At 39.1% G+C, this 21,168-nt stretch overlaps 1 protein-coding gene and 1 non-coding gene across 2 annotated transcripts; both read right to left on the bottom strand.

Moving 5' to 3' along the window:
* Nucleotides 1–456: 456 nt before the first annotated feature.
* On the bottom strand, nucleotides 457–20,673 carry LOC136243923 (mediator of RNA polymerase II transcription subunit 13-like). Its single transcript, XM_066035466.1, has 30 exons — nucleotides 20,328–20,673; nucleotides 19,989–20,093; nucleotides 16,745–16,940; nucleotides 15,658–15,742; nucleotides 12,897–12,974; nucleotides 10,662–10,807; nucleotides 10,244–10,411; nucleotides 10,028–10,181; nucleotides 9,027–9,686; nucleotides 8,407–8,974; nucleotides 8,109–8,261; nucleotides 7,738–7,821; nucleotides 7,462–7,587; nucleotides 7,334–7,380; nucleotides 6,523–7,199; nucleotides 6,176–6,439; nucleotides 5,904–6,071; nucleotides 5,042–5,133; nucleotides 4,660–4,785; nucleotides 4,514–4,598; nucleotides 4,003–4,035; nucleotides 3,704–3,942; nucleotides 3,263–3,442; nucleotides 2,977–3,215; nucleotides 2,546–2,685; nucleotides 2,204–2,371; nucleotides 1,996–2,151; nucleotides 1,334–1,578; nucleotides 1,225–1,286; nucleotides 457–908 (listed from the first exon to the last, which is right to left on the bottom strand). The coding sequence occupies exons 1-30, from the start codon at nucleotides 20,397–20,399 to the stop codon at nucleotides 764–766; spliced, it is 5,661 nt and encodes a 1,886-aa protein (XP_065891538.1). The 5' UTR covers nucleotides 20,400–20,673; the 3' UTR covers nucleotides 457–763.
* Trnal-uaa (transfer RNA leucine (anticodon UAA)) lies at nucleotides 4,105–4,187 on the bottom strand. Its single transcript has one exon. It is a non-coding gene; the product is annotated as a tRNA-Leu (tRNA).
* Nucleotides 20,674–21,168: the final 495 nt, after the last annotated feature.

Raw genomic sequence — 21,168 nt, 5'->3', positions numbered from 1 at the left:
GTCAATTTTCAGTGGACATTGGGAACAACATCACAGTAATTCTTTCAAACATGCTTCAGTTTGGGAATATCATAAGATATCTAATATTTATTGATCACACTCTGTCTCCCATGACATCTCAGATCTCTCTTCCGGGTACTTAGCCTATTGGATGCTATCTAAGTTATGCAGTGACTTTCCTGAAAGTGTCTAGTTAGACACTCTCCCTTACTATCTTTTATTATGAACTCTTTGATTTTACTGCTCTAGCAGTCAAGGCCCCTTCCAGCTGCTCGTAAACCTGCCCATATTAGTAGAAGCATACAGTAGGTGTAGTCTCTTCCAGGGACCACTTCTTTCGTATTGGGTCTGGAATAAGTACACACTGTAGCTATTTTCTGGATAAAGGATCTATGGCTATATGGTACTTTAATAGTGCATCTTCTGCAGGGGTTTACCCTCACATGTGCAAACACCTCAGTAAAACATCATAATATCACATTCCACAAATGTGTCGATGAAAATTATAAAGAAAAGAGAACAGGTAGTTTAAAATTGCAAAAATGTCCACATATGCCAAAGGAAGAAAAAAGTTATACAAAAAACAAAAATAATAACATTGTTCCATATTTTACATATTATGTACTGTCCCTTGGAAACACACAATGACATGAAAAAATTGCTCATCACAAAAGCATACATACATACATTCATCGTAATACGGATTTGTATTAAATAATATTTAATATATAAATTATATTTCTGTGAAAAGGGACTGTGTCCCTTATCTGACTTTGGCAGAAAGGGACTGGATAAGTCTGTACAATTGTGATAAAACGCAGAGATGTAGAGGTAGACAAGATCTTCTCTGCCCTTTGATTTGATCCATGTTGAGCCAAGACAGTCCATCAAAACAAGCTAGCACAGAACTAGAACAGAAACAAATAATAATAACAACAGCATCAGCTGGACAGTATTAAAAATACAAGTATGTTCTTGTATATGTCATGGTGTGCGATAATCAAATAAGGTCTCTACTCTTAAAACACTATTAGTGATAATCAACTACTATTATATCGTGTGGAGGAGTAATTGTTGACCTCCAGTACTCAACTACCATTAAAATACAGCTCACCAGACTAATGATAAATATGAAACTAAGCAACAAAAAAAAACTAGAGACAATTCAGATATCTGTCTCTGACAACTTGCAAAGCTCTTAAAGATATCAAGAGTGTGAGTTACCTTAACGTGTCCTGTGGACTGTCAGGGACTGGATTCATTGATAAGTGATAGTGATATAGTACCTGTTGATAACAAGTGACAACATAGCTCCTAGATGGAAACTACACACCTTGAATATAGAACACGACTGGTCTGGGTCAGCAACTGCTGCCTGGGTGCAGTGATGGTGTTTGTGCCCCCAGAACTCTTCTGGCAGGGGACCAGGAGGAACAACAGAGAAGATGTAGGCACTAGCTTGTGGCAAGTTGACATCTAATCCCTGCATTGTTGGCATCTGACTGTCATCGGGGAAGATGACATCTTCATTCCATACAACTTCATTTAAATCATTGAGCAACCCATCAGTATCCATCCCTGAGTGGATGTCATATGTAAGTGTAGTGTGTACGGTGTAGTGTAGGGTGTAGTGGTCGTGTGTATGTAGCATAGCAAACCTGTTGTGGTGTAATTTTAGCTGGAGGCTTGACTTTATCGCATGATTTTTAAAAAAATTACCAGGTATAGAATACATTGTCGCTACATGTTTTTATAAAATCATTTTTCAAACATTGCTAAGGGCTCAGATTTAGGGGAGTTTCAAATGAAAGTCAGTCATTTCATTTTACTGAAGATGTCAAGTTATTGTTGTGTGCGTACGTGCGTGTGTGCGTGCATGCATATGCACGCACATGTCTGTGGTGTATAAATACATGCTTTACACAGTAAGACAGTGTACAGGACACACATAAGCTTAGACTACAATACAATGCTGCTGCAGTTACATGTACACACCTCCCATGTCCCCAGCACCTCCATCATCAGGGTTGAACATCATGATGTCCTCGGTGGAGAAGTCAGCAGCTACAGGAGTCGTTACTGACCCCGAGCTGACTGCGCTTGGGTCAGGTGGCAATACCACGACATGAGATAATGATACTGACTGGGTCTCTGTGTAACACAGCATTTAATATAATAGATCAAAGAAAAAGAAATCGCAAACCTGGAATGGCCAGCAATTGAATATTGAGCTCCGGCTGAACTGAAAGCAATAGGAAATTCTCCAGCGATGGCTTCTTACAGCTGCGAGCCTTGCAAGCCTCACACTGGTTAGTCAGTACCTGGTTTGCTGTTATCAACCCATCATTAGCATTGATTATCACTGGCCAATCTACAACAGAGACAGAAGATAACAGGTGGCATGACAAAACATATAGAGGCTTCAAAATATAACCAACGAATCTACTATGTAAGTGGATAGGTGGTAGCATGAAAGATAATGACTTGGTTGTCCATTGAAAATGCATATATGATCAGGCACAGAACTAGTCAGGCATATACATACCACTTATTTCCCTACTGCTAGGCTGGCCGAGCCTGGTTATAATAATGGTCCACTTGAACACTGATGCTGATATCAGTGAGATGCAGTGCATCCACAACTTCTCCAGTGCAAGGAATCGACATGTGAACTCACTGACTGAACTGTGAGCAGAAACACACATAACAAAATATGATCAATGTAACTGATGTTGTGAGTGAACATCTTACTAGCCATGAACACATAGGTACACACAGACTGAGATACAAGTTGATCATTTCAAGCAACTAAACAGAGAGGTAGCTGCATTTGATAGTTGGTTTACAAAGTTGGCAAAATAAGGTGTGGCATTTGTCTGTCTACACAGGCACAAATTCTGTACAAGTGCATGAGTTCCACTGTACACTACTATAAACTCTACAACTGAGTAAACATACACTGGGCACATGGCATACTTTGCTGGGTGTATTCCAATCACAGCAGTGCTCAGCAGTTCTCCACTACGATCACAAAATGTGGCCAGCAGCCACTTCTGGTCATGGGACACACAGTAGGCACACAGAAGCAGTTCAGTTTCACCATTCAACACCCAGTCTGTCTTATTGATGTTGGTACCCAGAGATGACAAGGCTAATGGTCTGTCTGGTGCCAGTATACTCAGAGGAGTGAACAGGCTTGACATACCAACAATGGACTAATAAAGAAATGAAAATATTTTAATTATGTACAGTATGTGTGTACCTCTTCCGATTTGTCTAAGTCCCTTTGTGATGATACACTGGTTATACGAGATGAAGATGATGTATAATTAGAGCTCTCCATTGGTAGACGGCACTGATTAAATGTTGCAAATGCTAGGGATTTCATCCAAGCACTGTTGCTCCACTGACTGTCCTTCTTAAGGCAACATCTGGGTACAGGCTGCAGTGCAAAGAAACATCACAACACACACTACATATAGACAGGCACAGATTCACGCTACACAGACAGAATGCACACTCATATGAGTATGTGTGGTACAATGATATTAGACACTGGAACAAGGAACAATCTGCCTGACCTCTTTACCCATAACCTCACACATACACTACATTAGAATTACTGACAAAGTGAAATACTAGACAAACTAATTGCATGTGAGAAGATGACACTTAACAGTCCATTAGACCAGTCGTTCATTACTTGTAGGTGAAGTCTTTGTTTAATGATAAGTGGAATGGCCTGCTCATTTAACATAGTACAGTAAGCCTGCATCAGGTCAGAATAGCCATCCTCCATAATAAAGTATATCACAATGGCAGTTGGCAATTCCAGCTGTTGTGTGGATGTCAGGGAGAGTTGAGGGTAGACTTCATGCGATGGACGCCTGGTGTAACCAAACAGTGTGTTACCATCGGTTGGCAGAGATGACAAGAATGGTCCTATAGACAATGTCATTGCATCAAAAAGATGTGACCACTACTTTGTCCTGTAACACTCACCCAAAAGCTTTTTGCAGTAGGCTTGGTAAGGATCTACATGAAAAAAAAAAGAAGAGAATCAATAAAAGATGATTACAAAAAAATATAACTTCAGAAAAATTCTACCAGGAATGGGGATCGAACCCATGCGTGCATCTGCACATTAGATCTTAAGTCTAACGCCTTAACCACTCGGCCACCCTGGTTGGACAATTACTGACTGGCATTATCCATATACTTATAACACAGGGCACATGTATGGGTTAAAACTTTTAAGGACTGCACTGCATACAAAATTACTAATTGAATTCTGAAACAAATATCAAGACATCAATGCCCATAATCAGTTAAGTGTACACATTTCAGAACACTTGTACCCTGCTTAAGTAATTTACCAATGCAGCAGTTGTACCATGCCTGAGATTAAATTGTGTATGTATTCATTTCACTCCAGCGCAGAACTATCATGGGCAGTCAAACACCATACTCAAATACAAATATTATACACACTGTATCGCATCATTACACGTACCTGTAGAATTGTTAGGAGCCAAAGGCATTATCCCTCCTTCTCCAGCATTCTTGACTAGGGCCCACAACTTACCCAAGCGACACAGCTGAATATGCAAACACAAGAACAACACTAGGTTATGTTATTGACAAGAATGCATCACTTACATCATAGGTTATAGATAGCTCAGTAAAGAATTGTTTGGCCTCGTTAATCAGAGTAGTATCATTGTGGCAAGCGACTACATATAAGATATCCTTCTGGAGTGAGAATGGTTCCAACATCAGTTTGTCCTAATCACAAAAAATGCACACATCAATAACAAGACTGCAAATAGACACAGACATATCTAACACTCGTGCATACGTGGATGGAGAAACACACACATGCACGCACGCATGCACACACACACACATCCACACAAAGCAAAGCTTTTACAATCCAGGATATACATACACCACACAAAGTCATGCTGGCATAGCACTGCATGAAGCGCACACGCATGCATTGACAGACACTGCACAACTGACCAGTAGCAAGAAAACCTACCCAAGCAAACATTGCCATCGGTGAGACAGTGATCCAGTCCTGATCAAGCCCAACCATTAATGGCTGCATTAGCAGAGGGAAACAATCATCTCCTGTTAAGAAGAAACAGGTAAGTTGCCAGGTCAGTAAGTAAGGTCACATGTATGATCAAAATCGGACAACTTGAAAACTCCATTATTACTGCCTAATTACATTAAGGCAAGTGTCACTATGAATAACACAGTACAGTATTAACTGTATATTAGGGATCATGGGGGTTTGTACTTTCTCACAAAAATAAAAAAATAAAATTGGCCAGAAACAGCTTCACATGGTGCTTTGGCAGTATCGGATATGCATAACCAAGCCGGAAATGCTTCCAATAGGTTGCAACCAAATTTTAATATTTCTACTGATGTACTGACTAACTTACTGATGCCTTTAAGTTCAATTAGGTTCATAGAATAAAGTAGTGAAATAAGGGAGGCTGTCTACACCTGAAGACAAATACCAGTGAACATTTAATCTCTAATTCAGTCATGGGTATAGAAGGTTCAGTAGTCTATTTTCAGGTGTAGATGGCCAAATCCCGATTGTTCCCATATACACATGGACTTGGTCATAGATACAGGGGACAGCAGGTGGAGTACTACATATGGCCTATGGTGACCTCCCTTGTTTCACAACTTTTTACTATGATCCCTAATGAAACCCTTGGTTATTCTGGTGTCATTGTCTAAACAGTTACAGAACTACTTAAATTTTGTGTGTAATTTATCTGATCCCCCCTACCTCTTTAGCCACACTATTCAAAACCCATGCACATCCACACTCACAAGAGTGTGGATTGCTTAAAGTTATCACAATGCATTCACTTGTGTACCTTGTCCAGGAGTGTTCTGATAGAATTCCCGTAACAATAGTGGTCCTTGTGGCGCACTCTTGAAAGAGCTTGTGTGATGAAATATAAGGGAGAACATTGGCTTTAACTCTCTGAGCTTCCTGACTAGCAGTTTAGTTGATAGACTTGATAACTGTCTTAACCACAATGCTATAAGAATGTATGAAAGTATATGTGTACATTACACTACACACACAAACATACATACTACATGCAGACATGCAAGCACACAAATACACACACAACCACATTACCTGAATTATCCCCCTTTTTCAGTTCAATAGGATCTTGTTTAAAATTATTCAATAAAGTTCTTGCTTGTTTAGTTTGTGTAAGTTTCCTGGCAGTTCTGAGAGCTGATAGCAGACAATGAGGGGAGTACAATGTTTCATTGTTATGTGAAGAGGATTCTGTGGGCACTAAGTCTAGTGATGATATGCTAGTCCTTTCTAGTCCAGCAAACACACACTGGATACAAATGTCTTGTAGTAGTGACAGGCAATCCTCGTTGAGCATGCCTACATTTAATAAGTATAGAGTAGTCTCGTTAAGACAGTTGGACAGACACTACAGTGTACACGCACACGCACACACACTTTACCTTGTTCTTCATTTTCAAGTGATAGCAGATGCGAATTAAACTTCCCTGATGAGGTAGACCCATTAGCTATTACAGTATTTCCAGCAGATCTTTGTTGCCGCTGCGTCTCTGCAGCTAAAGGGCAGTCCTCCTGGAATCCCAGAGTAATGGTGTCCATCGATGTGGATGCTAACAATGGGGAGCTGTCAACACCAGGGTAGTAAGATGCAGATGTTGTCCGTGATGGAGGGAATTCCATTTGGAAGTTCATATCAGCAATGGTACTAACACTGTCCAACCTGAACTGCCTACCTGGGAACACATGCATCTGTCCCATTCCAACATAAGATGCAGTTTCTGTTAGGCCATCATTAAATGATGATTCTAGTAGCACTAAGCTGACTAGTAAGCCATGCACTTCAGGAAACACTGGTGTCAGTTTCTGGTTGATCGGTACTGTTGGTGTGTAGCCGTCAATAACAATTGGAGAGTCTACAGGTGTATTGGTACAAGAGGAGACATGTTTGTAAAAACGGTTTTGTGCTCTGGAAACAGCAGGGGAGGACAGTAGTGGAGTGAGTGAAGAACGAGGTGACTGAGCAGAGACAATCGGTAATGAAAGATTGCTTATCCTCTGATTACGAGATGGCAGAGGAGGTGGAGGAAATACAAAATGGTTGGCTTCTGTCTGTGGAGGACTAGAAAGAGAACAAGACACACAACACTGTGTATGAAATGTATCCATACACATACATATATACATGCATACATTCATGCATCATGACATGCATGCACACACGCACATACACACAACATGATACAGTACACTTACTTATTGACAGTTACACTTTTTCCTTCTAAAGAATTCTCAGATGAGGGCTAGATAAGGCACATGAACACAATAAAACTGAGCACACATACACCACATGCCCAACACAGTACAGACCACACACAACTCACAGCGGGAGGCAGAGGAGTGTAGATGCAGGAGTCAGGTATGGGATACAGTTTACTGCTAGGCAGGTCAGACACAGAAATGGGAGCAAATGACAGTGGCACATACTCATTCTCCCTATCAGCAGATCCCTATGAACAATAAAATGATTGAGTTACAACGAAGGGCAACCACAACCAGCCATACATATATGGCTGTATGTAGTATGTCACTGTGTGTGTGCATGTGTGTAGTGTGTGGTACTTAATATGTGTACATATGTAAACTGGCATAACACATACCAACAAATCTGAACTATTAGTGTCCATCTTTTCTGCAACACACTGACTCTCATACGTTGCTGGCTTCTCATCAGGATTATGACTCTATACAACATGAACATATGGTACAGGTTGACAACCGTGCTCGTAAAAAACAATCTCAAGTACAGTAAGACCTTGATTATCCAAATATCAACCATGATCACCCAAACAGCAGAAGTGGCCATTTTATTTGAGTGTGTGTTCTACAAGAGTTAAGGAAGGGATCATTTACCCTAAACAAGTTCACTACCTGAATGCAAAGGAGTTTGGTTAATGGTGGTCTCACTGTACTTGATAATAAATATACAAAATAAAGAAAGAAGACACTAAAAGGACACCATCAAACGTACATGTTCAACTGAGGGAGGAGTGGGGAACATCCTGGCCAACATCTGGTAGTCAGGATTAGGCCCCATTACGGTCACTGAGGTTGTGCTGATGGGCTTTATAGCAGCAGCTGTAGGTCCTTTAGTATCCAATGGCTTAGTCATCTTGTCTGGATCCTGAATATACAGTGTAACAGCAAAGTAAATAATGTGTGCGCATGCGTCTGTGTGTTTCATGTTTCGTGTGTGTGTGTGTGTGTGTGTGTGTGTGTGTGTGTTCGTGTGTGCATGTTTGTGTAGTGTAGTGTAGTGTCATTCTTGCCTGATCCTCCTCCTCATCATCAAAGATATGTTCCAAGTCAATGTCTATGTCAGTGACTTCAAGTGCCTTCACCGACCGATAGTCTTTAGTAGCAGTTGGTTTAAAGGCTTCGGACTTGGGTGGCTGTTGCTGTTGGTTGGCAAAAGACCCTGCACTAAAACAGTCTACCTTTTCAATCGTATGCTCCCCACTCTGCATTTGCTCAGATTCAACTGTACACAGCTTGGGTCCATCATTTTTACGAACAATATTTGGAGACATCGAAGACATTGATGGATCAGCAGACAAAAAATCACTAATGCTTCCAGTTGGAGTCATGCTAAAAAAGTTTGATGATAGATAACCAGGTGTAAATGTGTCTGTTTCCAGTGGGCTGCCCAGTACTGAAGGGCCAAGGTCAACCATAGAAGTCAATCTGTCTCGTTTGTTGCCACCACCACCACCACTGGTGCTTGTACGAGGTCTTGCAGTTTTGGGCTGTCGTGGACTCCCACATGAGCTGTTCCGACGTCCCCTAGCTGACTTGTCTCCACTACTACTTGACATGCGACTGCCTTTACCAGAATTTCTACAGAAAACAAATATATTGTGGGTACACAAACATTAACATCAATCCTTACCCCATGACTCGGCCCTTCAGTGGTGACATGCCTGAACTGTCGGTAACTGGTGTAGTGACACCAGTACTTGATGACAATGATGGTGGTAAATTCAGGTTGGATAGAGAAACCTTGTGCTCCACAATGTTGGCAGCATTCACTGGAGCACTTGCAGTAGGTGGGTGACTGCTAGGTGGTGGTAGACTGAGACAATTCCACCATCCTTCAGTACGTCCTTTGTATCTTCTCTCATTACCACTACTATTGGTGTTTGTTATACTGCCCGCCATTTTGTTAAGGTCATATATTTGTCCTTTTACCTGTTTGCTATTCGTTGATGACAAGAGTGTTTGTACGTGTGTCGGTGGTTTTTTGTCAACCAATGGGGAGGTGGGTTGTGAGGTGGTGGGTGAGGGAAATGGTGTCGTGTACTTTGGCACATGCTTTTTGTGGTGTTTGCTGCCGGGAGTGTAGCCAGATGATGTACTAGTCAGTGGAGGAGGGGGAAACTCTTTTTTAGGCTGATATGACATGTCCATGTGAGGTTGTTTGCCAGAGTGAAATGGTGGCAGTTCAGTCTTGAGTGTGGAAGAATGCATTATTGATGATGATGGCTGCTGTGCAGTCTTGGTGCTACTGCTGCTTCTGTGTACGTCCATTGACTTGCAGTTACAACTGCCACTAGTATAAGGAAATTATTATACATATTATTACACACAAAGATATGACACCCCCACCAAACAACACATATACAATTATATACAAGTATGCCTAAACCGTACTACATACTCATTTACACAGAGTCACACTAACAAATTTAAAAAAAATTGTGACAAAGTGCACAATAATATTTAGATTTTCAATGGTCATTATTTTGGTGATTTCTACTAATTCACTGTCCTTACTTAACGCTTTCCTTTCACACACTTAATTCTTCTTGCCTCCTAATTTTTTTTGCTTTTACAAAAAAAACCTTTGTTCAAAAAATACCCATTTATGCACAAAATATTTAATCCACTCACTTCCTCTGATGTTCTAAGAACTTCAGGTCATCTTGCCACAGCTGGGGGACATGTTTAGAGTTGGGAAATGAGCTGCTGGTGGTGGATGAAGGAGGAGAAGGACCAGTATAAAAAACAAGCAAAAACTGTGAGGGGTACTTCATCCTTGCTCCAGCTTTGAACAAAAACACATCACGTAATACACTCTCATAGAACAGTCAGTGACCATAAACTAACCAACTACAACCTCCACTGCAGCTGGCAAGCCGCTGCTGGTAGCTGAGGTGGCAAAACGCTGAGGGTAGAACAATTTCCACTCATCAAGCAATTCCTTGATTCCTTCTTCAGTAGCACCGTATGAGTGGCCAGTAAGAACTGCATTAATCCCACTGGGACTGAGCAGCACTGTAGTGAAGTACATGATTTGTGTATTTATTTTTCTACACATAATAATACAGCAACCAACAGTAAACTAATTGTTGGTTTGCTGAATCATCTCAACTAAAAATCAATTCCTTTTACAGCCATATTAATGAGGTTTTGTTACATACCTGTCCTGTCGAAAAAGCTGCTGACTATCAGTCACACTTGTCCCATAAGGGACAGCAGGTACACACACACACACACACGTACACGCGCACGCACAGACACACACCTTGGAGTCCATCCTGGGAGGCCAAGGCTTCACTCAACAAAGACGTGGTCAATGGGTATAGCTTGGAAGCTGACTGAACATCAACTGTAGCACACACATATCGGTGAGCATGGATGAAGTAGGAGAAGGAATAGAGCACACAACCCCTGCAGTAGTGATGATATTATACATAAAATAAAATCGACATATTGTACACAAGTACAACAACATTATTGGGTGTTTTGAGCCCAAAGCATGTAAATTAAATTTTTAAACAGTTAAAAGACGCACAACCTGTACTATTACAACAAAATTTTATTATGCAAAGTGGCAGCACACACATAGAGGGGGTTTCAACTGAAACTCCCTCTGAAAATAAAGCACACCTGAAATCAGTTTACGGAACAGGCGCCAGCAGCCAAGCGCGTAAATTACGTTCACTATAACATTTATTTTGATACTATCCAGGCACCACCCATATCAGGGTCTCTTTATATGCAATAAGTGCTTCTTAAAATAATTATTGTTTTAGAGATACCATATATATCGACTGATCACTACGTCAGATTATTAGGACTTCTAAAGGCTTCATTTGAATTTTCTCAAAAGGTTTTACAATAATAATAATGACAAGATTTAACAGTGAAACATCGCTGGAGAGTGATTATTTTGTTATCAAATGTGACCCACTGAGTGAAAGCCTGGCCGACTTGTTTGCATTTTCCTCAAACTTCATTTTATGACTTTTTTGTTGTCTAGAAGGAAATACCAATGGGTTGTTAAAGTTTCAGCCTTATCTGGTAAGTACTTTTGGAGTTACAGCAATAGACAACAAGAAAATTACAGGCACTTGTTAAATCGATCATAAGTCTCGTGTGCAATGGGCTACAGAGTTGGGACTTGTGTCATTCTATTCAACATGAGCTGGGGCATTCATCAAGGTATAGTTTTTGGCATACATGCACATATGCTCATGCTATTAAGCAAGAAGGTTGTTTAAGCTTAGAAATGGTGACGATAAAGTTATGTGTTACTGCAATGTAAACAAACACACATAACTCATGTTTACTTCATGATACAGAAACAAAACAAAGATATTCTTACTCTCCACGAAGAGGCAAATCCATTGCTGTATTAAATATTTCAATTCGAGTTTTCCTTCACTGTTTACTGAAACCATTAAAACTTGTGTAAAAATATAAATATTTATGTGGCAAGTATTTTTTACCCAATGTATTTCAATGGCATTTATCTCAAAAACAGAATTAAGCAAACAAGTTGGGTGGGTCACAAATATTACTAGTTATAGTAGATATAGCTACTGGCAATGACCATGTTCCACATGGTAACAAAGTATAAGTAGGTATGTATTTAGTAATTTGTATGTGTGTATGTTTTCTCTGGCCTGTGGGTACATTTTGCCCACAGGCCATTAATTCAGGCTTGATAACCTACATAATAAAAATTCATAAATAAATTAAATACATGTAAATCCCCATTTTTGAAAGTGTTGAATCTGCCCCTGGTCACTAAAATCTGTCAAATCTTTCCTTCATCCAATATAAATCTCTGTAGCTAAAGAAATTTGCCCAAGTTTCTTTCCACCAAATCTTTCTGCCAATCACTCTCAAATATGTCCATAAAATATCTTCCAATGACATTTACAAAATGCAGTGTAGTGGTTACAAAATATTTAACCACCACATTCTCAGCTCAGTAAAAACAGAGTAACACACAGACACGTCAAGTGTGACAATAGATATATAAACTTCTTCAGTGAAGTGCAACTCCCTGGGGCATGTATTTTAGTTTCTCTAATAATGACTCACCTAAACAGGTTATGCAGCCTAAAAATTTCCTAGCTAAAGTACAGAATGGCCCAAACCACTCTGGCCCAAGATGACTTGTTTTCTGCCAAAAAATAAACTCAGAGATGTGCAGTAGCCGGCAGAGAAGAAAGTAACTACACATAAGTGTATATAGGAAGTGCTGGTGACATAACCAACAAGGTATGAAAGTTGTTACAGGTTGAGAGTGAAACTGAAACAAGTTTAGAAAAAAAAACTATGTAATTTTCAGTTGTGGTTTTCTATTATAATTCAACATCAAGGAAAACACTAAGCAATACAACAAGCTAAACAGGAAAGACAAAAGGTTTTCCATTTGCATCTTGTCTGGACAATACAATGAACACATACAACTATATAGTATATTTAAAGATAATGACATAATTGTATACTACACTAAACTACATACCTTTCTTCACCAGACATGGAGTGGTCGGGCTGTGCAAACCATTTACCAAGTGTCAAAAAATCTTCTCCAACTAATGTCCTGGAAAATGAACACACAGTAAATGATGCACTGAGAATTGGTACTAGCACTCAAAATAGCAGACAGTGCACAATAAAGTACAACACTAGTCCACTATCATATAGTATAAAACTTTTTGATGGCATAAAACATTGGTGGTGAATTTGGCAAATTGTCCTTTAGTTTTTTCCGCCAAAGTATATTTCCAGCCATTGTTAGCTAATGCCAATGTGTAGTGACACGTGACAAAACACAGCGATTCGCCAAAGTATTTTTTTGCCAATAGATATATTCGCCACAGTTTTATGCCACCAGAGTTTACAAAAGAACCTTTGCCATATTCATTAACAATGTGTGGCTAGCTAGCCATGCTTACAATTGACTTGTGAATATTATTATAACAAACTATCATGGTGGGTACGCCAAAGTATATTTCCAGCCATTGTTAGCTAATGCCAGTTAGAGCACTAACAGTTATATCATAATGTGTATACATTATCATCTGTACAAATCAACCATTAACACTTTACTACGGTAGTTAGGACTTAATAAATACAGTGTGACTGGAGCCCTAGGGCAAGAGAGATAAACAATTTCAATATGTAGGACTAAAGAAATGAGTACAAATCACTATTAGGATTTTAGATATTCAAGCATATATTACAGAGCCTGTCTCTAAAACATAGACCTGGATCATTCTTTGGACAACCCATGAATCACATAAACCATGTATAAACTACATGTTAAAACAGAAGTAGTACATATTCAGTGATACAAGAATGTAAAACATTAGACAAGACCAAAGCCATTCAGTGTTCATTCAATGTACACAGATTACAAGCAAGTCTTCGCTAATGTATCTTTGATGTCTTGAGGTTTAATGTAGAGTTGCACCGATATGCATTTTTTCATATTTGCCGATACCGATTATTTGCCTATTCCTGCAACCGATATGCCGATATTTACCGATATTCTTCATTTCTTCAGAACAGAGGAGGAGGAGCAGAAAATCACCTAAAGTTTATGCGTATAAACTGCATTTGTAATGATAATGTAATCAATGTAATTAATTACGTGGGTGGCCGACTTTTACAATGTTTTACACAGTTTTGCTAGTATCTCCTTTCATGGAAAAGGAAGCCAAGTAGTTATAAAACAGCTAATCAAACAGTGTTTTAGTGGGACTACAGACCCTTTGTGAAGAGTGATCAACTAATTGCGTGGGCGGACGATAAATATACACAGCCTACTATAGCCTTGCAACCACATTTGTGCAAACAAACAAACTCAAATAGTTACAAAACAGTTACAACAAACCACTTACTGCTACATTCACCACCTTCTTTACTTTCACCTGTTCATTGTCGTCAACTTAACGATTGATTGTGGGTTTCGGTTAACCGGCAAGTTATTTCCGCTTCGTAGCCGATACCGATACTTGTAAAATTAGCTAATATCGGTTGTTACCGATAATTCAACCGATTATCGGTGCAACTCTAGTTTAATGATGTGTATAGTCTAAGATACAAAACTGCAGGGGGTAACTAACAAGTCAGTAACCCATGGTCTACATTGATCAAACGAAAATCGGCCAAATCAAAAACAAAATATCCTTATAAGTACTGCTAGCTTATACTTTCTGGTACAAAATGGACATCATTACTGTTGATACGAATAAGAAAACTAACGTGCTACACTAAAAGTGGTAAATCTCAATGTTAGCATCTGTATTAGCTCTTACCCTTCCTTTCCTAAAAATCCACTGAGACAGACGGTTTGGCCTCAGCTATTCACAGGCCTCAGTAATTATTTGGTGCATTCTAACTAACATACTAACTACACTCAGCCCAACACATGTGTCAGTGTACTGTACACATGGCACAAGCTGTTTGGGTAATTTTGCTAACTACATTGGCATACTGTTAGTTTGACAAATGGGTCACGCATTATTGATTAGTGAGCACTGGAGTCACTACAATATTGGTAGGATCGTAGTTTGGCGGACGTAGCAAATATTTCCATTAAATTAAATTAAATTCCTAACTATGTGACATATTCAACCAATACAACACAACTAACCATGTTCTGGGATCCACACAACCCACAACAAGCACACAATGAAGTGGTTCAACGCTCAACTTACACAGTGACCAGGTCTATCAGCTGGATGTCTTCATCTCATTATCCATATGTGTGGATCGACAGCCCCAAAACATCAGACAGACAGGTGGGATATTACTCTAGCTTGTATACCAATAATTTATAGCCTGGCACTTATTTCCTATAGACCTGGCTTGTAAACATGCCTGGCATCTATTCAGACCTGAGTGCTTATTTCTTGGAGCATATGAGGCGAAGAATGATTGTGGACAAAGTGGTGCTGAGAGTGCTTATATAATTGACCGGAATCTTCACTTGCAACAATGAAATACAAGGTGAAGGATGTTTATCCAGTGTATAGGTACTTGTATAGCACACACCTCCAGCATTTATTAGAATATAGCCTAGTATTTATCACCCCAGTGTTTAAACAGTATAGTTTAAGATGAAGTACCTGATGTGTATTAGAGCCCACCCCTATATACGGTATGTGAAATCCTTCGAATAAACAATTTTTTACAAATTGAAACATTTCACAAAATAAGCCTTCACTATACTGTTACATACACACAGTATGTACAATATTTATACATGTCAAATGTACCTCTCTGCAAGGTTACGCAGTGCTCTGAAGAACATTCCTGTGGCTTCAGCATTCATCCCTTCATCCCAGCTGCCTGCTCCTTTGTCTAGTACAAAATACATACAGTGAAAGTTGCTTGGTAAGCAATTACAAATAAAAGATTAACAGACTATCATGTAAAAGGGAAACGTGACTAAATATATGTATAAACCACACAGGAACTAATTCCTAGTACTACTATTTTATTATAAGGTGACACACATGAAATCATGCAGGCATGCTGCTGATGTACATACCAAGTCTGATAAACTGTTACAGTTAACTGTGTATGTTGTAATGCTGAAATTATTGACCTCCAGAACCATTAAGGGAATAATCCAATATTTTTATTAATCCAGAAACCCTTGCAGTATTTTCTCACAAAAATGTAAGCCACACTACTGTAGCTAACCTGTCTGCTGCAACCAAGCCACACAACTAGGTAGAACTGAAGCCATAGAATATCACAGCTCAGTTGTATCACTTTGCACTATATACCAGTTACAATAGTATTCATACACCTTGTGCACTGCATGGACATGCAGGTGTGTAGCTCAACATATGAATTCTGTGCCCATAAACATAAGGCATATGCATGGCAATATGTTGCCAGACCTACAAAAACGCATGGAAAGTATATTTTATGATTTAATTTGTGGGCATTTCAACCAGAATGGTGAAAAAGTTCCCACTGTAGAGTAGCCATGAATGATATGTAAACTTGAACAATTCCAATAATTATACAGCTGTAATAAGGCTAGTGGATGGTTTTCTGGAAGTATGAATTCACACTAGACTACTATGATTGGCTGCTCAAGTGCGTATCACACAGTACACTGGAATACAGAGCAACCATTATATCAATGAGAGTCCATAGTTAACATTTATAAACAAGTACAATATATAGGACTCTTAGCAGGCTTTGCAAGGCTTTGTAAAGACTAAACAACAGCAAAATGCTAAAGGTATGATATCAGTGAACATAATTCATGAGCTCTTGGCAACTAAGTACAGTAGAAGCACACATGCACACACACACACACACACACACACGCACGCACGCACGCACCTCTTAGTTCAGAGGACACAGCAGCACTAAGATCAGGCAGATCGGTGAAGTGGAAGATCCACAAGTCCTTGATGTCTTCTCCATCACTAGTCCCACCATTACTGCCTGTTACCATGGCAGCAGCACTACTGTCTGTAACACTACCAGACTTGCTGGAGAGTGGTGGCAGAAGTTTGCGCCAGGCACATGCATAACCCTACCAAACAAAAACACACAACAATACTTCAAATTCATTATAGCAAATTAACAAGTTCTCACCATTATTGTAGACATTAGTCAAATATTGGAATAAGTATGATAATTAACACATCTATATATTTGTTATGACAATTAACAAATTAACATATTCTTCTGTTATTTACACTTCGTTAGCAGAAAAGCTGGCCACTTCATGTTAGTACTTTACAAATGAATGAGCCCTTGTCAATATCACACACGTATACACATACATACTGCTCAGTACTGGAACTTACAATAATTATGAAAACACGCAAAAGCACACAGCTACTGAATTATGAACATCAGCATGTGCACAACCACATAATGTAATGTGATAAATTGATCAATTTTTACAAGCATATTTCTACAAGTGCTCTCAAAGTGCCTACAAACCCTACAACCCATTACAATCATACCAACTTGTTTATACATCACATAGGCAACCACGCATGCATCCTTTGTATGTAAGCACCAAACAGGCTGTAGTACAATAGCAACACTAAACAGTAAACAACAGGTTGGCTACTTCACTTCTCAGTAATTGATAGTTGGGCACGTATTCAGATGCAAAATTAATTTTATGGCATGATCGCAGTATGCACTAGTCCACCAGTTGTAACAAGAAAGTACACAAACAAGTACAGGGAAAAACTAGAATAGGAATAAAAAGTAGTGAAACAAGGGATGTCGCCTACACCTGAAGATACTAGTGGACATGACTATTGTGGATTAAAATGATTCCTTCGTTTAAATCATCACTTGAAAAAAATGTTTTCTCCATAATACCCTCACAACATAAATAACTTTTAATTATTCCTCTTGATACCCAGAAACGTTAATTCTCAAATCAAACTATCAATGACTTCAGTTTATATTCCTGTGACTGGCAGAGCAAAATCCTGCCATTTTTTTTCTAACTTGAAAAGCAACAAATAAAAGGCAGGTTACCAAAACAAGTTAATTATTTCAGTATACAGTATTTACTTGGTTAAATGCCATGGCGTTTATTTCCTTAATTCTAAAAATCGATGCGGCAATTATTCAAATTTGACCACCACTCAGTGCTCAAAAACGATGTTGCAACCTTTGCACCCCATTCACACTGACCCAGGTTACTTGGGCCAACCCGGAACTCAAATCAGCCCTTACTGCTCAGCAAACAGGCTAGGGATTGCGCACACTGAATAATAATGAGTTATAAAAAGTGCACAATAATTAATAAGCTTTTGATTGTTTGCTTAATAAAAAGCATGAATTGTAGCGAGGAAGCGTAGAACCACTGAAATAAGTCGTACAATGTAATAGCCACCATGTTTAAACTATTGGATACTCACCAAGAATATCAATGTGTCATCACAGTGTAACTGTTAAATTGTCTACCAAAAGTATGGTACGTCTTAACCAATTAGAACAGTGCTTGCTGTGTAAGCAAATATTATTGTCAGCCCAAGCCGGCCAGCCCGGAATGCATTCGCACTGTACCAGCCAACAGTGCCAGCCCACCTTTCCTTGTCGTACCGTGCTGCTCCCAGCTCAGAACAGTATGATTGATTTGCACTACAATTTATTTCGAACCATGCCAAGCTGTACCAGGGTCAGAAGGTAGTGTGAACAGGGTGTTATTTTCAAAATCAATCATTGCACCAATCAAGTGTGGCTACTATTGAAGGTGAGGCTACTAGTGAAGGTACGGCGTTTAACCAAGTAAATACGGTTCTCACTGAAATCGATTAAATCTATGTACAAGGAAATATACCATCATGGATGTGACCAGTTTCTGGATTCATAAGGTTTGTATTGCTAGAATATTTATCATGCATGGAAGAAATTGAAAAGAATTTTTTTTTAAAGATCGCATTAAAATCTTTGCCTGATCTCACAAATCCTTGATACATTACACAAAATTCAGGAAAATAAAAAAAAGTTGGAGATGAAGAACTCAAAACACATGAATTGTTAGAAATATTAACAACCAGTGCAGAGCTGAGAGGTTGCTTTAACAGCACCAAATTTCCCTGCTGCTGAGCACACCGCAAATGTGCAACAAAACGTATGTATTATACTCACAATGATTGTCAGCTATACATCAGAAAGTAAATATAAAATATAATTCACTGCCTAGGTTTAATATCAAGTCAATATCACACGATTCATATTCCTTATACTAACAATTATGGCTAATACCCATATTTATAATTTATCCAAATTTCTGATTTACAAGAGTGCCTTGGGGGAAACATGATTCTAAGCAGAATTAAGCACAATTCCATGAACTTCATGCAATTCTGAAAAACTATATCACAACTACAGCTGTTAACATAGCAGCTAAGTGGTTTGATCTTGTTAATGTTGTTTTCAGGTATATCTTAGCAACTAATACAACAGCAAAGATTAGGAGCATATAAATTCGCTACATTTTTGAGGAATACGTATGTTAGCCTACCTACTGACAAATTTGTAAAGCAAGTTAAATCATCTCTCCTACACACCATTGACAAAACCTGATACATGAAGGTTGGGTTCCTGTGTTCAATAGGTAGACTAGAAGATTCGGCTAGGTTTTCATCTCAAAATAATTTACATTGTTATTTGGAATATCCATCAACAATGAGTACTAAAGGTTACTGGAGTTTAAACTATCAGTTTTTTTTTTTTTTACGATACGACCTCATCATTTAAAACAAACAACATAAGCACAGCAATGTGTGTGCAATACATACAACATAAATGTTGCTGCTACAATAAAGGATCACAATCAAACAGCAACTAGATGTGTCAATCATGAGCACTCCAGCGCCCTAGCAGTTATAGGGGTAGTGAACTGGCATGAACTCAAATAAGAATCTATCAAAATATTAACTTTAGCCAAATTTTTATACCAGATGGTTAACCAATTAACTAGCAAATTGTACATACACTAGTTAATAGTCAGCTGGTGTGGGTACGTTGTAATATACACCAAACACACAGAGAGGCAATCATGCACATATACATACTGGTGCATACATACACACATTACAGATACCTGAGACAGAAGTTCTGCATATGACATTAACACTGGGTCATTTCCAGGGCTAACACAAGTTGACGGGCCAGCATAAATCACCCATTTCAATCCATTCACCTCCGTCTTGAAATAACAAAACACAAACCATTACTATACTGTGGTAGCACAGACACAAATAGTACTATTGCTCCCATATACATGAACTAAAAACTGGAGGTATACACAGGGTGGGCAGGCATATACAATTTATCTGTCCCCATCAAGGACTTAGCAATCAGCACACCATTTAAAAATCATTCACAACAATGGACGCCCATACATACGAACATGGCCACTTAAAAATGTTAATAACTTTACCAATTTGAAAATATTAGAGTAACAACTGGCGAGGCCGGTAGAAACCTTCGTGTCAATACTACCGCCGCTCATTCCGACACACAAACGCACACCAACTTCTTTAGCGTCACTGTTATCCCTAATTCAGTATGTCACAGTGTCAATTCATGAAAAGAGATTAATTCTTGTTGAAATTTCGGCACTGACACAAAAAAAATGTAGAAGCGAAAATCAACAAACTGGTTTTAATTAGCACCGAAGTAGACACAGGCACACTCCTTCACTTTCACTCCCTATTCGGCCATGTTCTCCGAAAATCCGATGTTTTGTTAACGGTCCTTTGATGTTGGTCTTCCGCACACCACATACAACCGCGCACGTGATGACATCCGGAAGCAGCGAATTTCGCTCGCTGGTTCTCAACGGTTCTGAAGTATTCTGCAAGGGTCAGTGCAAAGCCCCGGTAAAGGCTCACTCCATCAACACGTATTTAGAAGGTACTAATTAGATTATTTATGAGTGCACAACAAACAGTACTTCGGAGGCTGTTCCGGCTGCGCCTCCTTACTTTGTAATTAATTACATTCCCTGTACATTCGATCGCTCTGACCTAACTAGTAAAATGACAGTCCAAGAGAAGTAACTTGCTGGAAAGTTGACTCTCAGTACCCTTGTGAACCCGGGCTACCAGTAATTGTGAGATGCGCATTTAATAGATAATAATTATGTAATAAAGAAGGGGTGTGGTAGCTGCTGAAAAATAATTTGTGTGGGCAGTCTCACCACCTGAGAATACAGCCTATAGGTGGGCTCAACCCAGCTATATTTAAGCCAAAAAAAGTAATTGGATCAGCTTGTGTTC

Source organism: Dysidea avara, chromosome 14 (genome assembly GCF_963678975.1).
Source record: "Dysidea avara chromosome 14, odDysAvar1.4, whole genome shotgun sequence".
Lineage (NCBI taxonomy): Eukaryota > Metazoa > Porifera > Demospongiae > Dictyoceratida > Dysideidae > Dysidea > Dysidea avara.
This window is presented reverse-complemented; position numbering and strand designations above follow the sequence as displayed.